The sequence below is a fragment of the Oryza brachyantha genome, chromosome 6, assembly GCF_000231095.2.
Source record: "Oryza brachyantha chromosome 6, ObraRS2, whole genome shotgun sequence".
In the NCBI taxonomy this organism is placed as follows: domain Eukaryota; kingdom Viridiplantae; phylum Streptophyta; class Magnoliopsida; order Poales; family Poaceae; genus Oryza; species Oryza brachyantha.
The window spans coordinates 13,074,948-13,091,277 of record NC_023168.2 but is presented as its reverse complement, the minus strand read 5'-3'; the positions used below and the strand labels follow the sequence as shown (position 1 = coordinate 13,091,277).

The 16,330-nt window shown below is 40.1% G+C and overlaps 1 protein-coding gene and 1 long non-coding RNA gene across 2 annotated transcripts; one reads left to right on the top strand and one right to left on the bottom strand.

Annotated features, from left to right (window-relative positions):
* Nucleotides 1-1,322: 1,322 nt before the first annotated feature.
* On the top strand, nt 1,323-6,616 carry LOC102705637 (uncharacterized protein At5g41620-like). The gene is made up of 3 exons (XM_040524964.1): nt 1,323-2,237; nt 4,270-4,398; nt 4,677-6,616. Exons 1-3 carry the CDS (start codon nt 1,776-1,778, stop codon nt 6,183-6,185), a joined length of 2,100 nt encoding a protein of 699 aa, XP_040380898.1. The 5' UTR covers nt 1,323-1,775; the 3' UTR covers nt 6,186-6,616.
* A 3,320-nt stretch (nt 6,617-9,936) lies between these two features.
* Nucleotides 9,937-11,476, bottom strand: LOC107304496. The gene is made up of 2 exons (XR_001550580.2): nt 11,033-11,476; nt 9,937-10,858 (listed from the first exon to the last, which is right to left on the bottom strand). It is a non-coding gene; the product is annotated as an uncharacterized LOC107304496 (long non-coding RNA).
* Nucleotides 11,477-16,330: the final 4,854 nt, after the last annotated feature.

The following is a 16,330-nucleotide window of genomic DNA, read 5'->3' as shown; positions in this document are numbered from 1 at the left end:
GGCACGCCTGGTTTTCTGAGAATTTAGATCCTACATTAGAACATTCTGAAAAGTGATTCCCAGGCCTTCGTGTGTGACACGTTGATCACATTTTCAACGTCAACAAGATCTTAGACACAACACTATTGTTTTTTTAAGTCATAAAGTTGGTAGTTCTATGATAAAACTTAATGTTAAATGTGTAGTTTCCGACACCAAGCCTTAAATATGTAATTTTATGAAAGTTTTGATGCTACCTATACAATTTTTTATGCACATAGTTTTGCTACAATTGCCGTCTATATATGTCCGCTGTCCGCTGCCACTTGTTCTTCGTCGCCCACATCTAACCCTCTAAGTCTGTTTCTTACCCCGAAGTTTACCCCAACCCTAATCAGTATGTTTTTTGTTGGAGTCCGACTGTCGTCAAGGTGAGAAGCTCGTTAGAGCCCGAGAGGAGGTGTTGCAATGTAGGCGATTTTCGGTTGGGCGAACGTTATCAATATCTCCTATTTCATGTACTCCTCTGACATGCGATTTCTTTTACTAAAGGTCCATTTTTAACATTTATTTTCTATAAAATCATCAACAAACTTATTTTCAACGGTTGTATCATTTACGCACACCATCCCGCTGATACAACAATATAACACTGTTTTGCTAGTATTTATTCTTAAAAATAGATGTTAAAATTATTGCATTTAGGCCTTGTTTAGTTCCTAAAATTTTTTTCCAAAAACATCACATCAAATTTTTGAACACCTAAATAAAGCATTAAACATAGATGAAAAAAAAAACTAATTGCACAGTTACGGAAGAAATATTGAGACGAATCTTTTGAGCCTAATTAGTCCACGATTAGTCATAAGTGCTACAGTAACCAACATATGCTAATGATGGATTAATTAAGCTCAAAAGATTCGTCTCGCGGTTTCCAGGCTAGCCATGAAATTCGTTTTTTCATTCGTGTCCGAAAACTCCTTTCGACGTTTGGTCAAACATTTGACATGACACTTCTATCAAAAATTTTCTCCTTGTTTAGTTTCCAATTTTTTTTCAAAAACATCACATCGAATTTTTGGACACATAAATAAAGCATTTAACATAGATGAACCAAAAAACCAATTGCACAGTTATGGAAGAAATTTTGAGACGAATCTTTTGAGCCTAATTAGTCATGATTAACCATAAGTGCTACAGTAACCAACATGTGCAAATGACGGATTAATTAGACTCAAAAGATTCGTCTCGCGATTTCTACGCTAGCTGTGAAATTCATTTTTTTATTCGTGTCCAAAATCCCCTTCCGAAATCCGATCAAAATATTTAATGTGACGGTTATCCTAAAAATTTTCTCAATCTAAACACCCCTTAATAAAAACTTTTCTCAGAGATGTACTAACCTCATTCCATAGCAGTCTGCATCTGTGGTGTGGCCACCTCTCCCTTCTCGCTATCCCTCAATAGTCAACACACACCTCTCCCTCTCTTGTTCCTGTCTGTCCATCTCAATGCACACGCATTTACTACAGCAGCGGCGTGTACATACACAGCGAATACACACGACAGACAGAACAGAACAAGCAGAGGAAGGAAGGAGGCTGAGCACGCCGCAGAGTGTTAATGGCTCCATGCTACTACTTCCCCTAGTCAGAGAAGAAAGAGGACCCGAGGCGAGGAGCAGCAAGAAGAAGGAAAGCCGGCCACCATCAGCAGCTGCAGCTGCGGGAGGGGAAGGGCGTCGCTGACACCCACCCCACCCACCCAACCAGCTAGAGGTAGCAAGGCATCCATCAATGGAGGTGGAGACACCGCCTCCACGGCCTGCACCTGCGGCAGGTGTACGGGGGCTGAAATGCCGTGGCGGTGGCGGTGGCGCGGAGCCGGCTATGGGGACGCCCAGAGCCGCGGAGACCCCGCATCGGGGCCAAGAACCGGGCGAGGAGGACGGTAAGGGGGAGGAGGCGGTGCTGCGGCGTGGGCTCGCGGCGGCCCGGGCGCGGCGGAGGGCGGGGCCGGTCACGCCGTCCCCGTCGTGGAAGCTGGAGGCGTCGCCGCCGCGGCCGGAGGAGCCGGTGGCGGAATCAGCGGCGGGGGCGGCGGCGGGGAGGAGGAGCTCGGCCGCGGCCTCCGCGCGGCAGCTGGGCGCCACGCTGTGGGAGATCCAGGACGTCATCAAGGTCGCCGGCGCTGGGCGGCGGATCCGGCGCCGTGGGCGGAGGGGCGTCGCCGGCGCCCGCGACGACGAGGCGGATCGGGTAAGAGCTCGTCGGGTGGTTTCTTTCGCCCCGGTCAACATGGTGACGTCATAAAGTTGTCACCTTTTTTTTTCCTTGCTCATGTGTGCATCTTTTCCGTCTCTTTCTTTTGCTGGATTCTTGCATTGCATCGTTTACTCTTGCTCCAAATTATCCAAATTAAAGCACCGGAAAAATCTTTTTACAGCTTCAGAATTTGATCTTTAGAGTTCTTGCAAATGTTTGCTCAGATGGAGTAGAGATCAGGGTAAACCATCACATAGGATCATTTCTTTGGTCTTTGTCTATAAATTCAGCAATTTAGACGCAAGATCTTAGGCGTGTGCATACCTTTTTTTTTTTCAGTTCATTTCGTGGAGCAGATCATGTCCAAAAACCTTAAGTTCATAGCTTAATATCCAGATGGGTTCTTTTTTGTTCTTGTGGAGGATCCGTCGTTGGGGTCTACACTAGTGCTTATTGGATTGTTAGAAGCTCAAAATCAGGACAGCAAGTAATGTGCAATAAAAGCTGCATCAAAACGTTGTGCAGTAATTCTCACAAGTCATAACTTTGTACCCTCACACACCCCTTTCAATTAATCCCTTGTTAGTACCTCTCTTTTACGGACGAGTTGGGGGCATATGGTAGATATCCAGCTATGGCTTTTTAGATGTAATGTGGTATACATTTTGGCTTTTATTGCTTCAGCAATTAAATGCATTGGGAATTTTTGTATTTAGTAGCTGCAGCAGTCTATATTTTATACAGCAGAGTTCTGGATGCTTTTGCTTACAGAAGCTCTCTTGGGGAGTGACAAGTGAAAATTGCAAACTAGCTGAATAACTAGCTGGAAATTCATGACTGTTGATTTTTGGGACTGAGTGTTTGTTATTCAAGTGAACAATTCACTAGTACTTGGAGTAAAACTTTTGCTCATTTTATTTTTTGGGAATTCGGAAGATTGGTTGTGTTAAGATTATGCAAAATTACAAGGAAAGAAAACCACATATTAAATGGCTAAAGGGATAAATTTCTTGTCAGATCAGTCATGATTCCTGGGCAGGTTAATATTTTTGATACACTAGGCACTTTTTCTTCTCAGCTTGATGACTCCACTTTCTTCTAATCACAACTTTAGTGTTGCCATAGAAGATAATGATCTTGTAATATATATATAGCATGTCTCCATATAATTTTTCTTTTATTTTTTTTACCTGGAATAGGGAAGAACTTCCAGCTTACTTTAAGATAAAACAGAGGTGTCTGTAAGCTTATAAAACACACATAAGCCATATAAGATGACTGACTTTACTTTCTAACAAATGTACATAAAGAAAACAAGTACAGTCATTAAAACATGGACAAAAAAAACTCAGACTAGTAGCCAGAAGGCTTATGTGTTGCACTGTGCTATTTGTTTACAAATCTATCCTCTGAAGTTCAAGTATCACCTTCTCAGAGAAGTATAGGCCAGGAGCCTGTACTTTGCAACCTCCTGACGATCTTCCATCATCAAATTGTGAAATTTTCTCTGCCTGCTTTTCTTGATTGCCGGTCACATTTCTGGTACACATGTAGAAAATAAGTTTTTTTATTTATTTCTATGGCACTTACAAAGCACAATACAAATATAATTGTTTAGTGCAATCTGCAATAGTGTCAAGATTACGTCCTGTATCTTTTATTCACAACGTTAAGAGAACATAATCTACCTGGTGGTGTCAAAAATATTGCTGTTTCAGTTTTATCAAATTCTCAGTTATTTTCCATTATGGTCCCAAACTCCCAAGCCTCTCTAAGAATTTCTTGAAATTTGTGCTCCGGATGCGTATCACCTTATGAACTATATTTGGGTGACAACAATTAATATTTTCTGGAGGAGGTGCCAATGATTATAGTTTTGAGTTTTCCCACATGCCTGCATTCTGAATTTCAATTCACTTTCTTTGATGGGATTCCATTATCATGCTTTTCACAGTAAGAGTCACATGTTTGAAGTTAAACAAAACCATGAATTTATTTCGTAACTTTCTTCATTTGTGTGTTTCAGCCACAGAGTTCATGTGGTGGTGGTGGTGAGCATCTTTCAACATCATTGATGGAACATGACAAATTACATGGAGAGAGATGTCATGCAAGGCAGTCTCTTTCACCTGCAAGCTACACAAGTTCAATTGGGGTATGCACACACAATCCTTCCCCGAAGTAAAATATTGATGATTTCTGTGCTTTACCTGTTTTGTTATAATTGAACAAAGTCTGGCACTTTTATTTGTACAAGTGACTGCCATGCATCTATAATATGCTCCCAAATATTTTAATCACGAAATGCTAGGATACTTCGGCTGTCATTGATGCAGTTCCATGACAACAATCTTTTAGCATTCTGTAGTTCTAAACAATAACTGAAACAAAGCTTATTTCTCAAACTGCATTTGTTTGTGCATTCATTGACAGGCTGCTACCATAAACCTTGTCAGTCCTACTCGGTCACTGGACTGCAGGACTAGATTTAGGGAAGCAGGTTGCCAACTTAAAACATCAACAGAACTATTAAAAGTTCTAAATCGGATTTGGAGCTTGGAAGAACAGCATGCGGCTGATGTGTTAGCAATGAAGGGATTGAAGTCAGAGTTGCAACATGCTCATGTAAAAGTTCAAGAGCTTATGCAAGAAAGGCAGAGGCATCACTACGAAATCGATTCGCTGGTCAGGCAAGTATCTGAAGACAAAATGGCACGGAAAAGCAAGGATCAAGAGAAGGTCAAAGCAGCACTTCGCTCACTGCAAGAGGAACTTGAAGACGAGAGACATCTGAGAAAACATTCGGAGAGTCTCCACAGGAAGCTAAAAAAAGAACTGTCTGAGATGAAATCAGCATTTCTCAAGACTGTGAGGGACCTGGAGAAACAGAAGAAAACAACCCACCTGCTAGAAAATCTCTGTGATGAATTTGCATTAGGAATCAGAAACTATGAAGAAGAAGTCAGGGTGTTAAAACAAAAGCATGTAAAGCAATATGAACACAAGTTTGATAAGTCAGTAGTTCATATTTCAGAGGCATGGCTTGATGAGCGAATGCAGATGCAAAATGCTGATCCCAGGGAAGCTTTGGCAGAAAGAATCTCAATCACCGAGAGGCTTAACAGTGAAATCCAGACTTTTCTTAATGCCAGTAGGTCAAGTAAAGGTGATAAATTATACATCAGAAATGAAAAGCAAGATGCAAGCTTGTGCCGGCAGTCCCTTGAGTCTGTCCATTTAAATGGAGCCACTAGTGCTCCTCAGTTAGCTGAAGATGATGATGACAACTCCATAGCGAGTGACCTGCATTGCTTTGAACTGAGCATGCATGGTAACACCATTCAGAATCATGATCTTGCAGGAACTCGACACAAGGTCACAGGCTGCATGTATTCACCAATGAGAAGGCTGGAATTTTCCAATGGCGTATGCATTGAAGGATCAAGAATCTCAATCACATCACCTTGTTCAAAGAAAGAGAAGATAAGACCTAATGGCACTAGAGAACAAGTTATTGCTTCAACACCAGAAATTAGCCCATGTAATGATGCCAAAAATGCTCCAAGAGGTGTGCAAGACGAAACGGTCATGACTCAAGTTTCCCAAAGATTGCATGATGACCTGTTGAAGATCAAGTCAGAGGCTCCTCAACATGCGTATCTCGGGCAAAAATCCAATGATCATCAAACCAAGACAGCCCAACTCCGCAATGATCAGTGTACTGCTTCAGGAAATGTGTATGATCTGCGCAGTCCAGTTCATCATCTGAATAACCAACGATCATCGCTGGATCATGAAATATCCGAAGCCTCACCAGCGCATCCACTGGAGGCGAAGGGAAGCACCACCCTGAAGGCAAAACTTCTGCAAGCAAGGCTGGAGGGGCAGCACGCCCGAATGAGAGCGTCAGGATACACCCTAACCAGCACAAGAAGGAAATGAGAAGAGAGCTGGGTGACACTGAGATTTGATCATTCTGTTTCATGCAACATGGAGTTGCAACTGTTAACTGTAAGAGATCTGAATGGAGCTGGTGACACTGAGCTTTGATCATCCTGTTTCATGCAACATGGAGTTGCAACTGTTAACTGCAAGAGATCTGACTTCTTACTAGCTATGGCACATATCACTTGCAACATTTTAGGCGTTCATGTAACTATCTCATTGCAGAATTATGTGAATTCTAGCGGCAACATTTTCCTCTTGTAGATTGTGTTTTATATGTGGACCGTCCTGCTAGAATTGGATCTAGAAATGGATTTCGGCAATGATGTTGTAATTTCTGTACAGTATGAATGTGTAGCTATGTTCCCTTTTGCCATTGTCACTCAAAAATAATACTTCGTTCAGCCCAAAATATAACTTCTAATATTTTCTAGCATTTAAAAGTTGTTCCAAAATATAACTTCTCACATATGAGCCGTTTAGAGTTTTAAGCATTAGGTCCGGTTTAGTTCCCAAAAATTTTCCGTGGACACCTAAATAGAACATTAAATATAGATAAAACGTAAAATTAATTACACAGTTATGTGAGAAATCGTGAGACGAATTTTTTAAGTCCAAATAGCATATGATTAGCCATAAGTGCTAATCCACAATTCGAACTCATTGTACCATAGGATCCAGATCATCCAAACTACACACGAATCCTTCACTCATTTGTTTCCACGGAGGCAAAGGGCTCCTACCGACATCACGTCAACCACGGCCTCAGATCCCCTGATTTCAAGTGACTTTGAAGACAGTAACTCACACGTATTAATAATGGATTAATTAGGCTCAAAAATTCGTCTCGCGGTTTCTATGCGAGCTTTAAAATTCGTTTTTTCATCTGTTTTCAAAAACCCTTTCGATATCCGATAAAACGTCCGATGTGACTAACAATTTTTTTTTGTTTTGCTATCTACAAGCCGTTGTACGGTTGTACCATATAGGCCGTATTTGGAGAAGCAGCACAAGAAGACGGGAGGACCGAAATGCCCCACCGGTAAAAAAATGGTGTTTGATTTTTATCCTGGTTTTTACATATAATTGACAATATATTTATCATAATACTTCATAAAATCTAAGTCTATCATATTGTAAAAAAAACATTTTCGGGGACAAATTTAGATATACCATGTTTAGCTTTTGAACTAGTATTTTCCAAAATCATCAATGTTCAAAGTTTCAATTTTTTATCGTATCAGTCCAAAATATAACAGCTTTTAACATTAGAAATTTATCTCAAAACAACTTCTATGCATATATATTTTTCGACCAATCATAAGCACCCATCACTAAAGTTTCCTACCTACTTTAGCCGATCATACTATTTACCCGTTCAACTCTATCAACTTTCTTACTCAGCTATTTCCATTTTTTTAGGAATTAATGGCTAGAAATGAAAAGGCCAAAATATTCCTCAACAGTGCATGTATGTCTTGGGGAAAGCAAATCGTGGATTAATTAGACTTAAAAAATTTATATAATGAAATAGTCTTTATTTATGCAATTAGTTTTGTTATCAGTCTATATTTAATATTCCTAATTAACGCCCAAATATCCGATGTGAGAAGGGACGTCCCTAGATCCAATTAGCCCCTTACTAGTTAATTAGTTGATTAGCGATGCAAACAGCCCAATGGATCTTAGCATGCTTCAGTTAACTAGATTCTCCTGAGCGTGCAGCAGAGTGCAGTGCTCAGTTGCTAACTAGTTGGTTGCAGTGGATGATGGAGGGCCCAATCGACGTTCCAACGTAAGATTACGATCGGTGGCATGGCCTATCGCCTCTCTCTCTACAGTTCGACAGCGCTCCCGCATGGTAGCTTGTGGGCCCAAGCATTTTATCTGTTCGACTGCATGTTATTTTCGCGATTTCGCTTGATTGGCCTAAGCTTTTGCGATTGTCCATTAAAACAATAATATTTCTTTAAAAAATTCGCTGGAGAGAGCAAGGTGGGTTAATGGATATGAGGTGGTTGGTAGGGGCGTAATTGCACCAAAATCGCTAGAAACAACTGCTCTCTTTGTTTTTTTACGTTGTTTGACTTTTTATCTAGGTTTGATCGGTTGTCTCATTTAAAAAATTTATATATTTATTGACCTTTTAATTATGATTTGATTTATTACTAAAGTAACTTTAACTATGATTTATAATTTTATATATTTGGATAAAATTTTTATATAAAATAAATGGTTAAACATAAATTAAAAAGTTAACGGCGTAAAAAAGAATAGATGGAGTATACTTTAGGACATATAGAATCATCCGCCTGTGTCTAGCTCTAAAACCCTTGCATCCTAATATAGTCTCTCGTTTCACGTGAACATGATTTCGGAACTAATAAACATCAGTTTTTTTGCAAAAGCAATATAGGAAAGTTGCTTAAAGACATTAATTCATTTTCAAGTCTAAAATAATGAATACTCATTTAATCATAACCTAATTACTTACTTTGTTTTACATAATGACCATGTTCATTCTTTTCTTTTCTTGTGTCTTAGCTCACGCTAGGTGAATTTGACCAAAACATCCAAGCAGCAGGGAAAACTGCCAAAAAAAAAAAACACCCACATGTCACAATTAATTTGAGATTTCCTCCTATAAGATTATTTGTTATGAATACGTCCCTACTAATTTAACTTGTTCTGAAAATCCTCTTATCGTTGCTACGTGTGTGTTTGTCTGGTCATTTTCCATACGTTCTATATGATCCAGCACATCTCGAGCTCCACGTAGTTACGAATTCTTGTACCGTATCAGTCCAGCTTGGTTTTGTGGGAGCATGAGACATAGGCCTTGTTTAGTTTTCAAATTTTTTTTTCAAAAACATCGCATCGAATTTTTGGATACCTAAATAAAGCATTAAACATAGATGAACTAAAAAAACTAATTGCACAGTTACGAAAGAAATCTTGAGACGAATCTTTTGAGCCTAATTAGTCTATAATTAGCCATAAGTGCTACAATAACCAATATGTGCTAATGACGGATTAATTAGACTCAAAAAATTCGTCTCGCGGTTTCTAGGCTAGCCGTGAAATTCGTTTTTTCATTCGTGTCCGAAAATCCCTTCCAACATCCAGTCAAACGTTCGATGTGCTCCCTTTAGAAAAAATTTTGTCAACTAAACAACCCAAGTCGCACATTTTCTATGTGCATAAGGTCTCAAGCATATCTCCTAGTAACACAATATCACATGGGCTCATCGTATGGATCGACAGATTAGAAGCTTTCAGCTGACTGACAAATAGCAAAGGCGGGTCTGACTATTCGTCAGTTGACTGAAAACTTGCAAAACGTCAGTCGATCTTGTGACCCGCCCGATCTACATCCAAAGGTTATAAAAACGCAAAAAAGTTAAAAGGCAAAATAACAAAGTTTGGTGGGTCGGTAGATCAGTGATCCATCTTAACGGGTTGGGAAAAATAAAAGGGCTATGTTAATGGGTTTGAATGTGTATTTTGAGACAGTTTGCTTGCCTCTTTTGGATATGTTTTAGGGTGGGCCAAGCTTGCACCTCTTTTGGATATGTTTTCGGCCTTTTGTGTGAGCCATGTGTTAAGTGCGTTGAGGAAATTGAATTTAACAAGCCCGATTAGTTTCGTTTTATGCCATTTTAGATGTATAGTTTGAGCTTTCATATGGACCATATCTGTCACATAGGGTAAAAAAATTGAATCTCATCATAATAAAAGGCACCATGTGTTTCATCAATCAAAACATAAGCACAAATATCACATTGATCAAAAAATAATATAATTTACGTAATAAGTTCTCTCGGATTGTACACATTTGAGCATGTTCTCAACAAACTCTGATGCTCTGTAATAGCAGTGTCTACTGATTGATTTGGTACTTCAAGATGATACAGTAGTCAACAAGCATACATAACTGGAAAGACTATATGGAAAACAAAATATTTTTGTGCACAACAAATAAAGTAGCATAAATATACAGTGGACATGTATCTTTTCTATATTTGGGCCAGCGAAGAATTATACAAAAGTGGAGTTTGCTGCAGACCATTGATGTCATTGTCATTTAAATCCTAACTAAGCTTATTTTGCGTATGATAGCATCAATCACATTCTTAGATTAATCTATGGATCAGTATATATTGTTTGTATATATGTCTAAATTTATTATCATCTATATGAATATATGAATCTAGACAGTGCTAAGTTGTACTAACTTACTAACTGTTGGGAGCAAAGCACAAAGATTAGGCTAAAGATGAAAACTGAATTAAAGAGAGATCACTCCTGATATAAGCTGAACAAAACAGAACAATATTTTGCTCGCTGAAATTGAGTTACATACAGAAGCTCCTCCTAGGCACTCATTTAATCCTCAAACATCAGCAAAACATGTCAGTATATATCGACTGACAAAAAACAACTAATTCAGATTACTAGACAATAGGACAGAAAGCAATTTTCACACGATTGCTCTGAACCAAAAACATAATAGTGAATTAGGTGGATAGCTGAACAAGCAAGAAATCTTAACTCAGAATTTCTCTGCTTCCAGAACAAGAGCTAAACAGAAAGTTGGAGAACTTAATATACTACTGCATGATCTCATAAACGAAGAGCTGAACTCATCAGATGCAGGCACAAAACATGTACTGCATAAATTAAATTTAGAATAAAACAATCAAAAGTTAATTATACCACTAGAAATTCAGAATATACCTCTGAACCAAAGATCACAATGACTGAAAAAAACACTTTGGTACTGGAAACTAGAACTGCAAAAACTAATTGCCAACAAAGAAGAGAGTTAGCGTTAGTGTTCTCACGATGCAACGAACAAGTTCGTCGACAGTGGTGAAGTGCGTCAAGGACGCTGTCCCAGAGAAAATCACAGCCCGTCTATGCCTCGGGTCTCCTCCCGTGTTTTCCCGGAGATACGACACCAACTCAGCGAACGCGGCAAGGCGAGCGATGAGCTGAGGCGTGGGGAATGCAGCAAAGCAACTCGAAAGACACACCAACTAAGCAAGATCAAAATGCTGGAGCCATTGGCTAATCAGCCCTTACCCAGGACGGAGACGATCTCTTCTTATATATGCACTCAACCCAGCCATACCCCACGATAAATCCGCCATGAACCACTCAACGACGTGAGTCGTGGACGCCAAAAACAGATCAAGGTTGCGGCTGTTCTGCATAGTGGATGGATCGGCCCTCAAGAAGAGAGGGAAAACCGGAGAAGATGAACAGACTCCAGGAGAAAGCACAATAACGTTATCCTCTCCCAGCCACGTGCACACCTCCTCATCCTATCCCTTCATTGTCCTAATGACAGGTGGACCCCACTGTTAGTTTATTTCCTCTTTTATTTTTCCAAAGAAAATCTCAAAAATTAGAAATTTCCACCGAACTCCAACACTAATTACTCGCATTACTCTGAAACCTAGGAGAAATTGCCTTTATCCATGCCAACTTCCTTTGTACAAAAAAAAAATGATCCTCTTTGTCATTCCCTGCAAAAATGACAAATAAAAATATTCTCAAGAATTCTCATTATTCAAGTATTGAAAGCGGACCAATACTTCCACAAATTTGTAACAGAAGTTGCATACATTTATAACTCAAGTTGCGTGCATATTTATTTAATGAAGTTGCACATGATCTTTGTACTTTTAAAATCACATAATAATAAAATACCTTGACATATATAAATTTCCAACAAACATACCAATACCCCAAAATACACACAAACAAATGCAGACATGGATTTCACTTGATCAAATTGATTAGCACATATTATTTCTCCATCCTGCAACTAGCATCTGAGATATAGTTGCATATATTAAAGCTTAAGTTGCAAAAATACAGAAATTGCAACTATAGCAAGACGAGGGTGCAATTTTGGTAGAAGTCCTACAGTTAATCATTAATCAAACAGATTTTCTCCTAATATAATAAAATAAGAAATAAAAATAAGAAATATACAGATTTTCTCCTGATATAGATTCATGTAGGTTGATTCAATTAATGGAAAATATGAATTAAATAGTATATTGCACTTTATTTATACCAAAGTTGCATATAATTTATACCAAAGTTGCACATTTCAGATTATGCAAATTTAGGTTAAGCTTTGCGCAACTTTAGTCTACGCATTGTGCAAGTATATGTGAGTGATTAGTTAAAGGGGCAAAATAACAATAATTACACCCAAATGGTCTTTTATCTTATTGATGTTGCAACTGTAGTTTGCAGAGAAAACAACAAACAAACCAAAAACAAAAGAGAATTTTGTTACTGCTAGCTTAAAAGCTAATCCTGACATTTTTTTTAGAAAAGAGCTAGGTAACAGAAGAAAGAAGAAAAAAATGGTATTATGCTAGTTTAACAAACAAAATCTTTCTAGGAAAATGTTTGTCTTTGGGAGCGATGCTACCAAGGATGCTTTTGTTCCATCTAAGAGTGTTGCGTATCTGCCTTTAGAATTAGCATCATATTTTCTACTATTACTTGCAGAAAACATTAACAAAATTTGCACATATTATGCAACTCCAGTATATCAATTGCACAATTGATGGTACAGCTATGCAAGTTAACAACAAAATTTGTAGAGAAAATCAAGCAAAAAGAAGCCTCAGAGATCCATTAATTAGTGGCTGTAACTTTCCTCAAACAAATTCTCTACATATTGAACTGATTGGTCAATCGACAGAGAAACACTAGAATTCAGGCCAACCAACTGCCTCCCCCTTCCGCCAAAAATATATATATATATATAGGATGAATCAATGAGATGAGATGTAACAACATGCTCACACCTAGCCGCTAAGAATGAGCAAGCAGTCATGGGTCAAAGTTTGGGCCATTGAATTTCTCAGCTGTAAGTTTACATAAAACAACAAATTCGGTTGCATAAGGTGATGATATACTACAAAATTAGTTGATGGCCAAAACAAAATCAATACGAAGGATAATGCATGCAATAGCAAAAAGGAAAAACGTAGCATCTACCTTACCAAATGGCAAGCCACACTGTGGATTGCTTCAGAGGCGGCGATGCCATTGCCACAGGTTCGGCAATGGCGGTGGTGGCCGACGGGGACAAAGTGAGGCGAAGAGAACGTGGAGTAGGATGTTCAGGCCATTCTCCACCGCGCGAGGCCGGACGGCGGCACGGTCGAGCGGTGGCGCGCGTAGGAGGTGCGGAATCGAAGCTGACCTGGGTTGTCGATGCGGGCGATTTCGCCGGGATGGGAGTAGCTCTCCAGAGGGTGTCCCGCACTCATGCTCGCGCTCCTGTCATCGACGTCGTCGCCCAATCCCGTCCTCGGAGATAAGGTAGAGACTAGAGAGAAAGAGTAGGAGATGGGTGCTAATGGCCTGGGTTATCGAAAGATGCTACGTCTTGCTAAACCCAGTTCGTGCACTAATATTAAAGAAGATTCATTGGCCCAGAAATCGATTGACAGATTAGAAGTTTTCAGCTGACTGATAAATAGCAAAGGCGCCTTGAATTTGCTAGAGAATTTTTTTTCACCGAATCCAGTGAGGCAAACACAACAGCACATCCTGATCTCAATTGACCTAACTAACATAACAACGATCATAGCTCCTCTTGATCTATTTGTATTTCTATAGGAGCATGTACTAGGGTTTGGGATCATATGAATGTGGGGCCAACAACAATGGTTGGAGCAATCTCAAAACAAAGTGAATCTAGAAAGAGCTATTTGTAAAAATTATTTTATAGAGGTGAATATCAAACTAAGAGTGATATCTAGGGTGATATTTGCTTTTTTTTTCTTTGAGCAAAATGTCTCAAGTCTTGTCAAAGCAAAGTGGGAGACGACGATGGTAATTAGGCTAATTAGGCTCAAAAGATTTGTCTCATGATTTTTTCCTACCTATGCAATTAGTTTTTTTATCTATGTTTAATGCTTTATTTAGGTGTCTAAAGATTCGATGTGATATTTTTGGTAAAAAAAATTGGGAACTAAACGGGCCTAATTATGGCAACAAAAAGTGTTGCGAGAGCAAAATTTCATACAAGTTGCTTTGGTACAGGTACGGTTGTACAGCTGGTGCATGTAAGACGACGACGATCTGAGCCATGCATAACTGCATATCCTAGATAGGCATAAGAGCAATTCAAGTACTGCAATTAACGCAATAGAAGATGCCGTGCAATAGCTATGAAATGAAAGGGCTTGCAAATATTTGGAACCTATATCCAAAGGACTCTTTTGGAGCGTAGGAAAAAACATAGAATCAAAAAATATATAAAAATGAAGTCGTTTATAAAGTGTTTGAATACTTCACAGGAAACTTACAGGGATTTTAGGGGGAAAATATTAGAGTAGGGTTAGAGAGATCAAGAGAGATAGCGTGCTTTTTTGGAAGATAAGGGACAAACAGTGTGTTGAACTTTTCAAAGGAAAATCAACCTTTTGGGTTGAATTAATTGATGCACCAAACATATTGGTGTCGCTCCTAGCTCTAGAGGCCATCCGGATGGCACCGAGCACCCATCACTGCCACCCCTCCCTCCTTCTCCCTACCTTGCCGCCACCTGAGCAACCAGCTAGCAACGTTTGTTGGCCGACTGCAAGGACAGTGGAGGTGGGTCTCTCACTCTCCACCGAGGACACTTAGTGGTAGGGGTACAACCATGACCAGGAAGGTGGAGATGGTGTAGTGATGCTCAAATCTAGGCCCTCCATGGCTTGATCCCGCGATAGGCTAGCTAGCGGTGATTTGAGCCATCTTGCAAGGTGATGTGGCAAGCAGTTGTGGAGGGGATGGCAGGGGTCACATGATGTTGTGGCTTTTTGATGGCTATGACAACAGGAGTTGCTGGCTCGTATAGCCAGATCCACTACCCTCTAGAGTGAATGCGGTGAGAGGTCAGATCCCCTGAGGTGGGGCATGTGATGCCGGGGAGTGTGATGTCGGGCAACAATGCGTCAATGATAGTGGGTGGGGTGGCAAGGCACATAGGAAACATCAAAAGAGGTGAGCAAGGTAGTTGTTCGATCTAGGGCGAGTGTGTGGCTTGGATTGCCCTCGTTCACCTGCAACACCCAAATGAGCATAGTGTGATGCTCTCTAGTGACAACAGACGTAGGGGAGTAATCGTTGTGTTTGGCCAAGTATGGCAGCGCTGGTGGCTACTCCCCTCTCTCATGCTTGGTGGCAGTTCTCCCCCCTCCTCTCTGGTTGGCCACCGGTGATGAGATGGCAAGAATGACAACCACAACGATGGCTATGGGGCTAGCTACGACACTTACTTGTGGGAGACGACATGGGTAGTAGCAACATTGGCTTGTGTGAGCTATGGGCATGCATGACAAGGAGGTGCCCAGTAGCTAAATTACTGAACAGAGGAGGCTGGCCAACATCTAGGCAATGGAGAGGTGTTTTCTGTATGTTGTCAACAAGTTTGGTTTGATGAGGGATGAATTTGTGATTGCATGAGGATGGGCAAGCAGCAAGCAAATGCCTTTCTTAGTGAGCTTTGGGTCAACAATGCCGGCAACTTTGAGTGTCATTTTCCTTCTTGAGGTTTTGTTGAGTCAGCTTGGTCTCCTAGAAGGAAATCCTCCGAGTTGAAATGGAGTCCAACTTCATGTACGAGTAGTGATGGCATCGCAACCTCCCCAGAGACGTCACTTTGGAGTTACTGTTTTTTTGCCTTTAGGCAATTGTGGCAATGCTCCTGGATGGAGGAAATTTAACCTTTTGCCACTCTTGCACGTAAGTGCCAACAAATTTGTCATTCCCCTCTCACAACACTTGTTAGAGGGATTAAACTCTTTCGGTAAATAGTGGTGAGAAGTTAAAAGCCCCCCTTCCCTAGATAGGGGAAGCTTTTCATGTGGACACATGATCTTCTCTCTCGTCCTCTCCCTCAACAACCGTTCTTGTTAGTGGTGATTGAAAGGGCTACATATGTTGGTAGGGTGGGGGCACTTAATTATTTGCCACTTCTAGAGTAGCCCATTTAGCGATTTGCCACTCTTTGTGTATATGAAAATGTGGGGTCTAAAGATCACATGTCAGAGATTTATATATTAAGTTTTACTTTTAAGAGTGGTAAATCCTTAAATATCATGTTATTTGTTGTT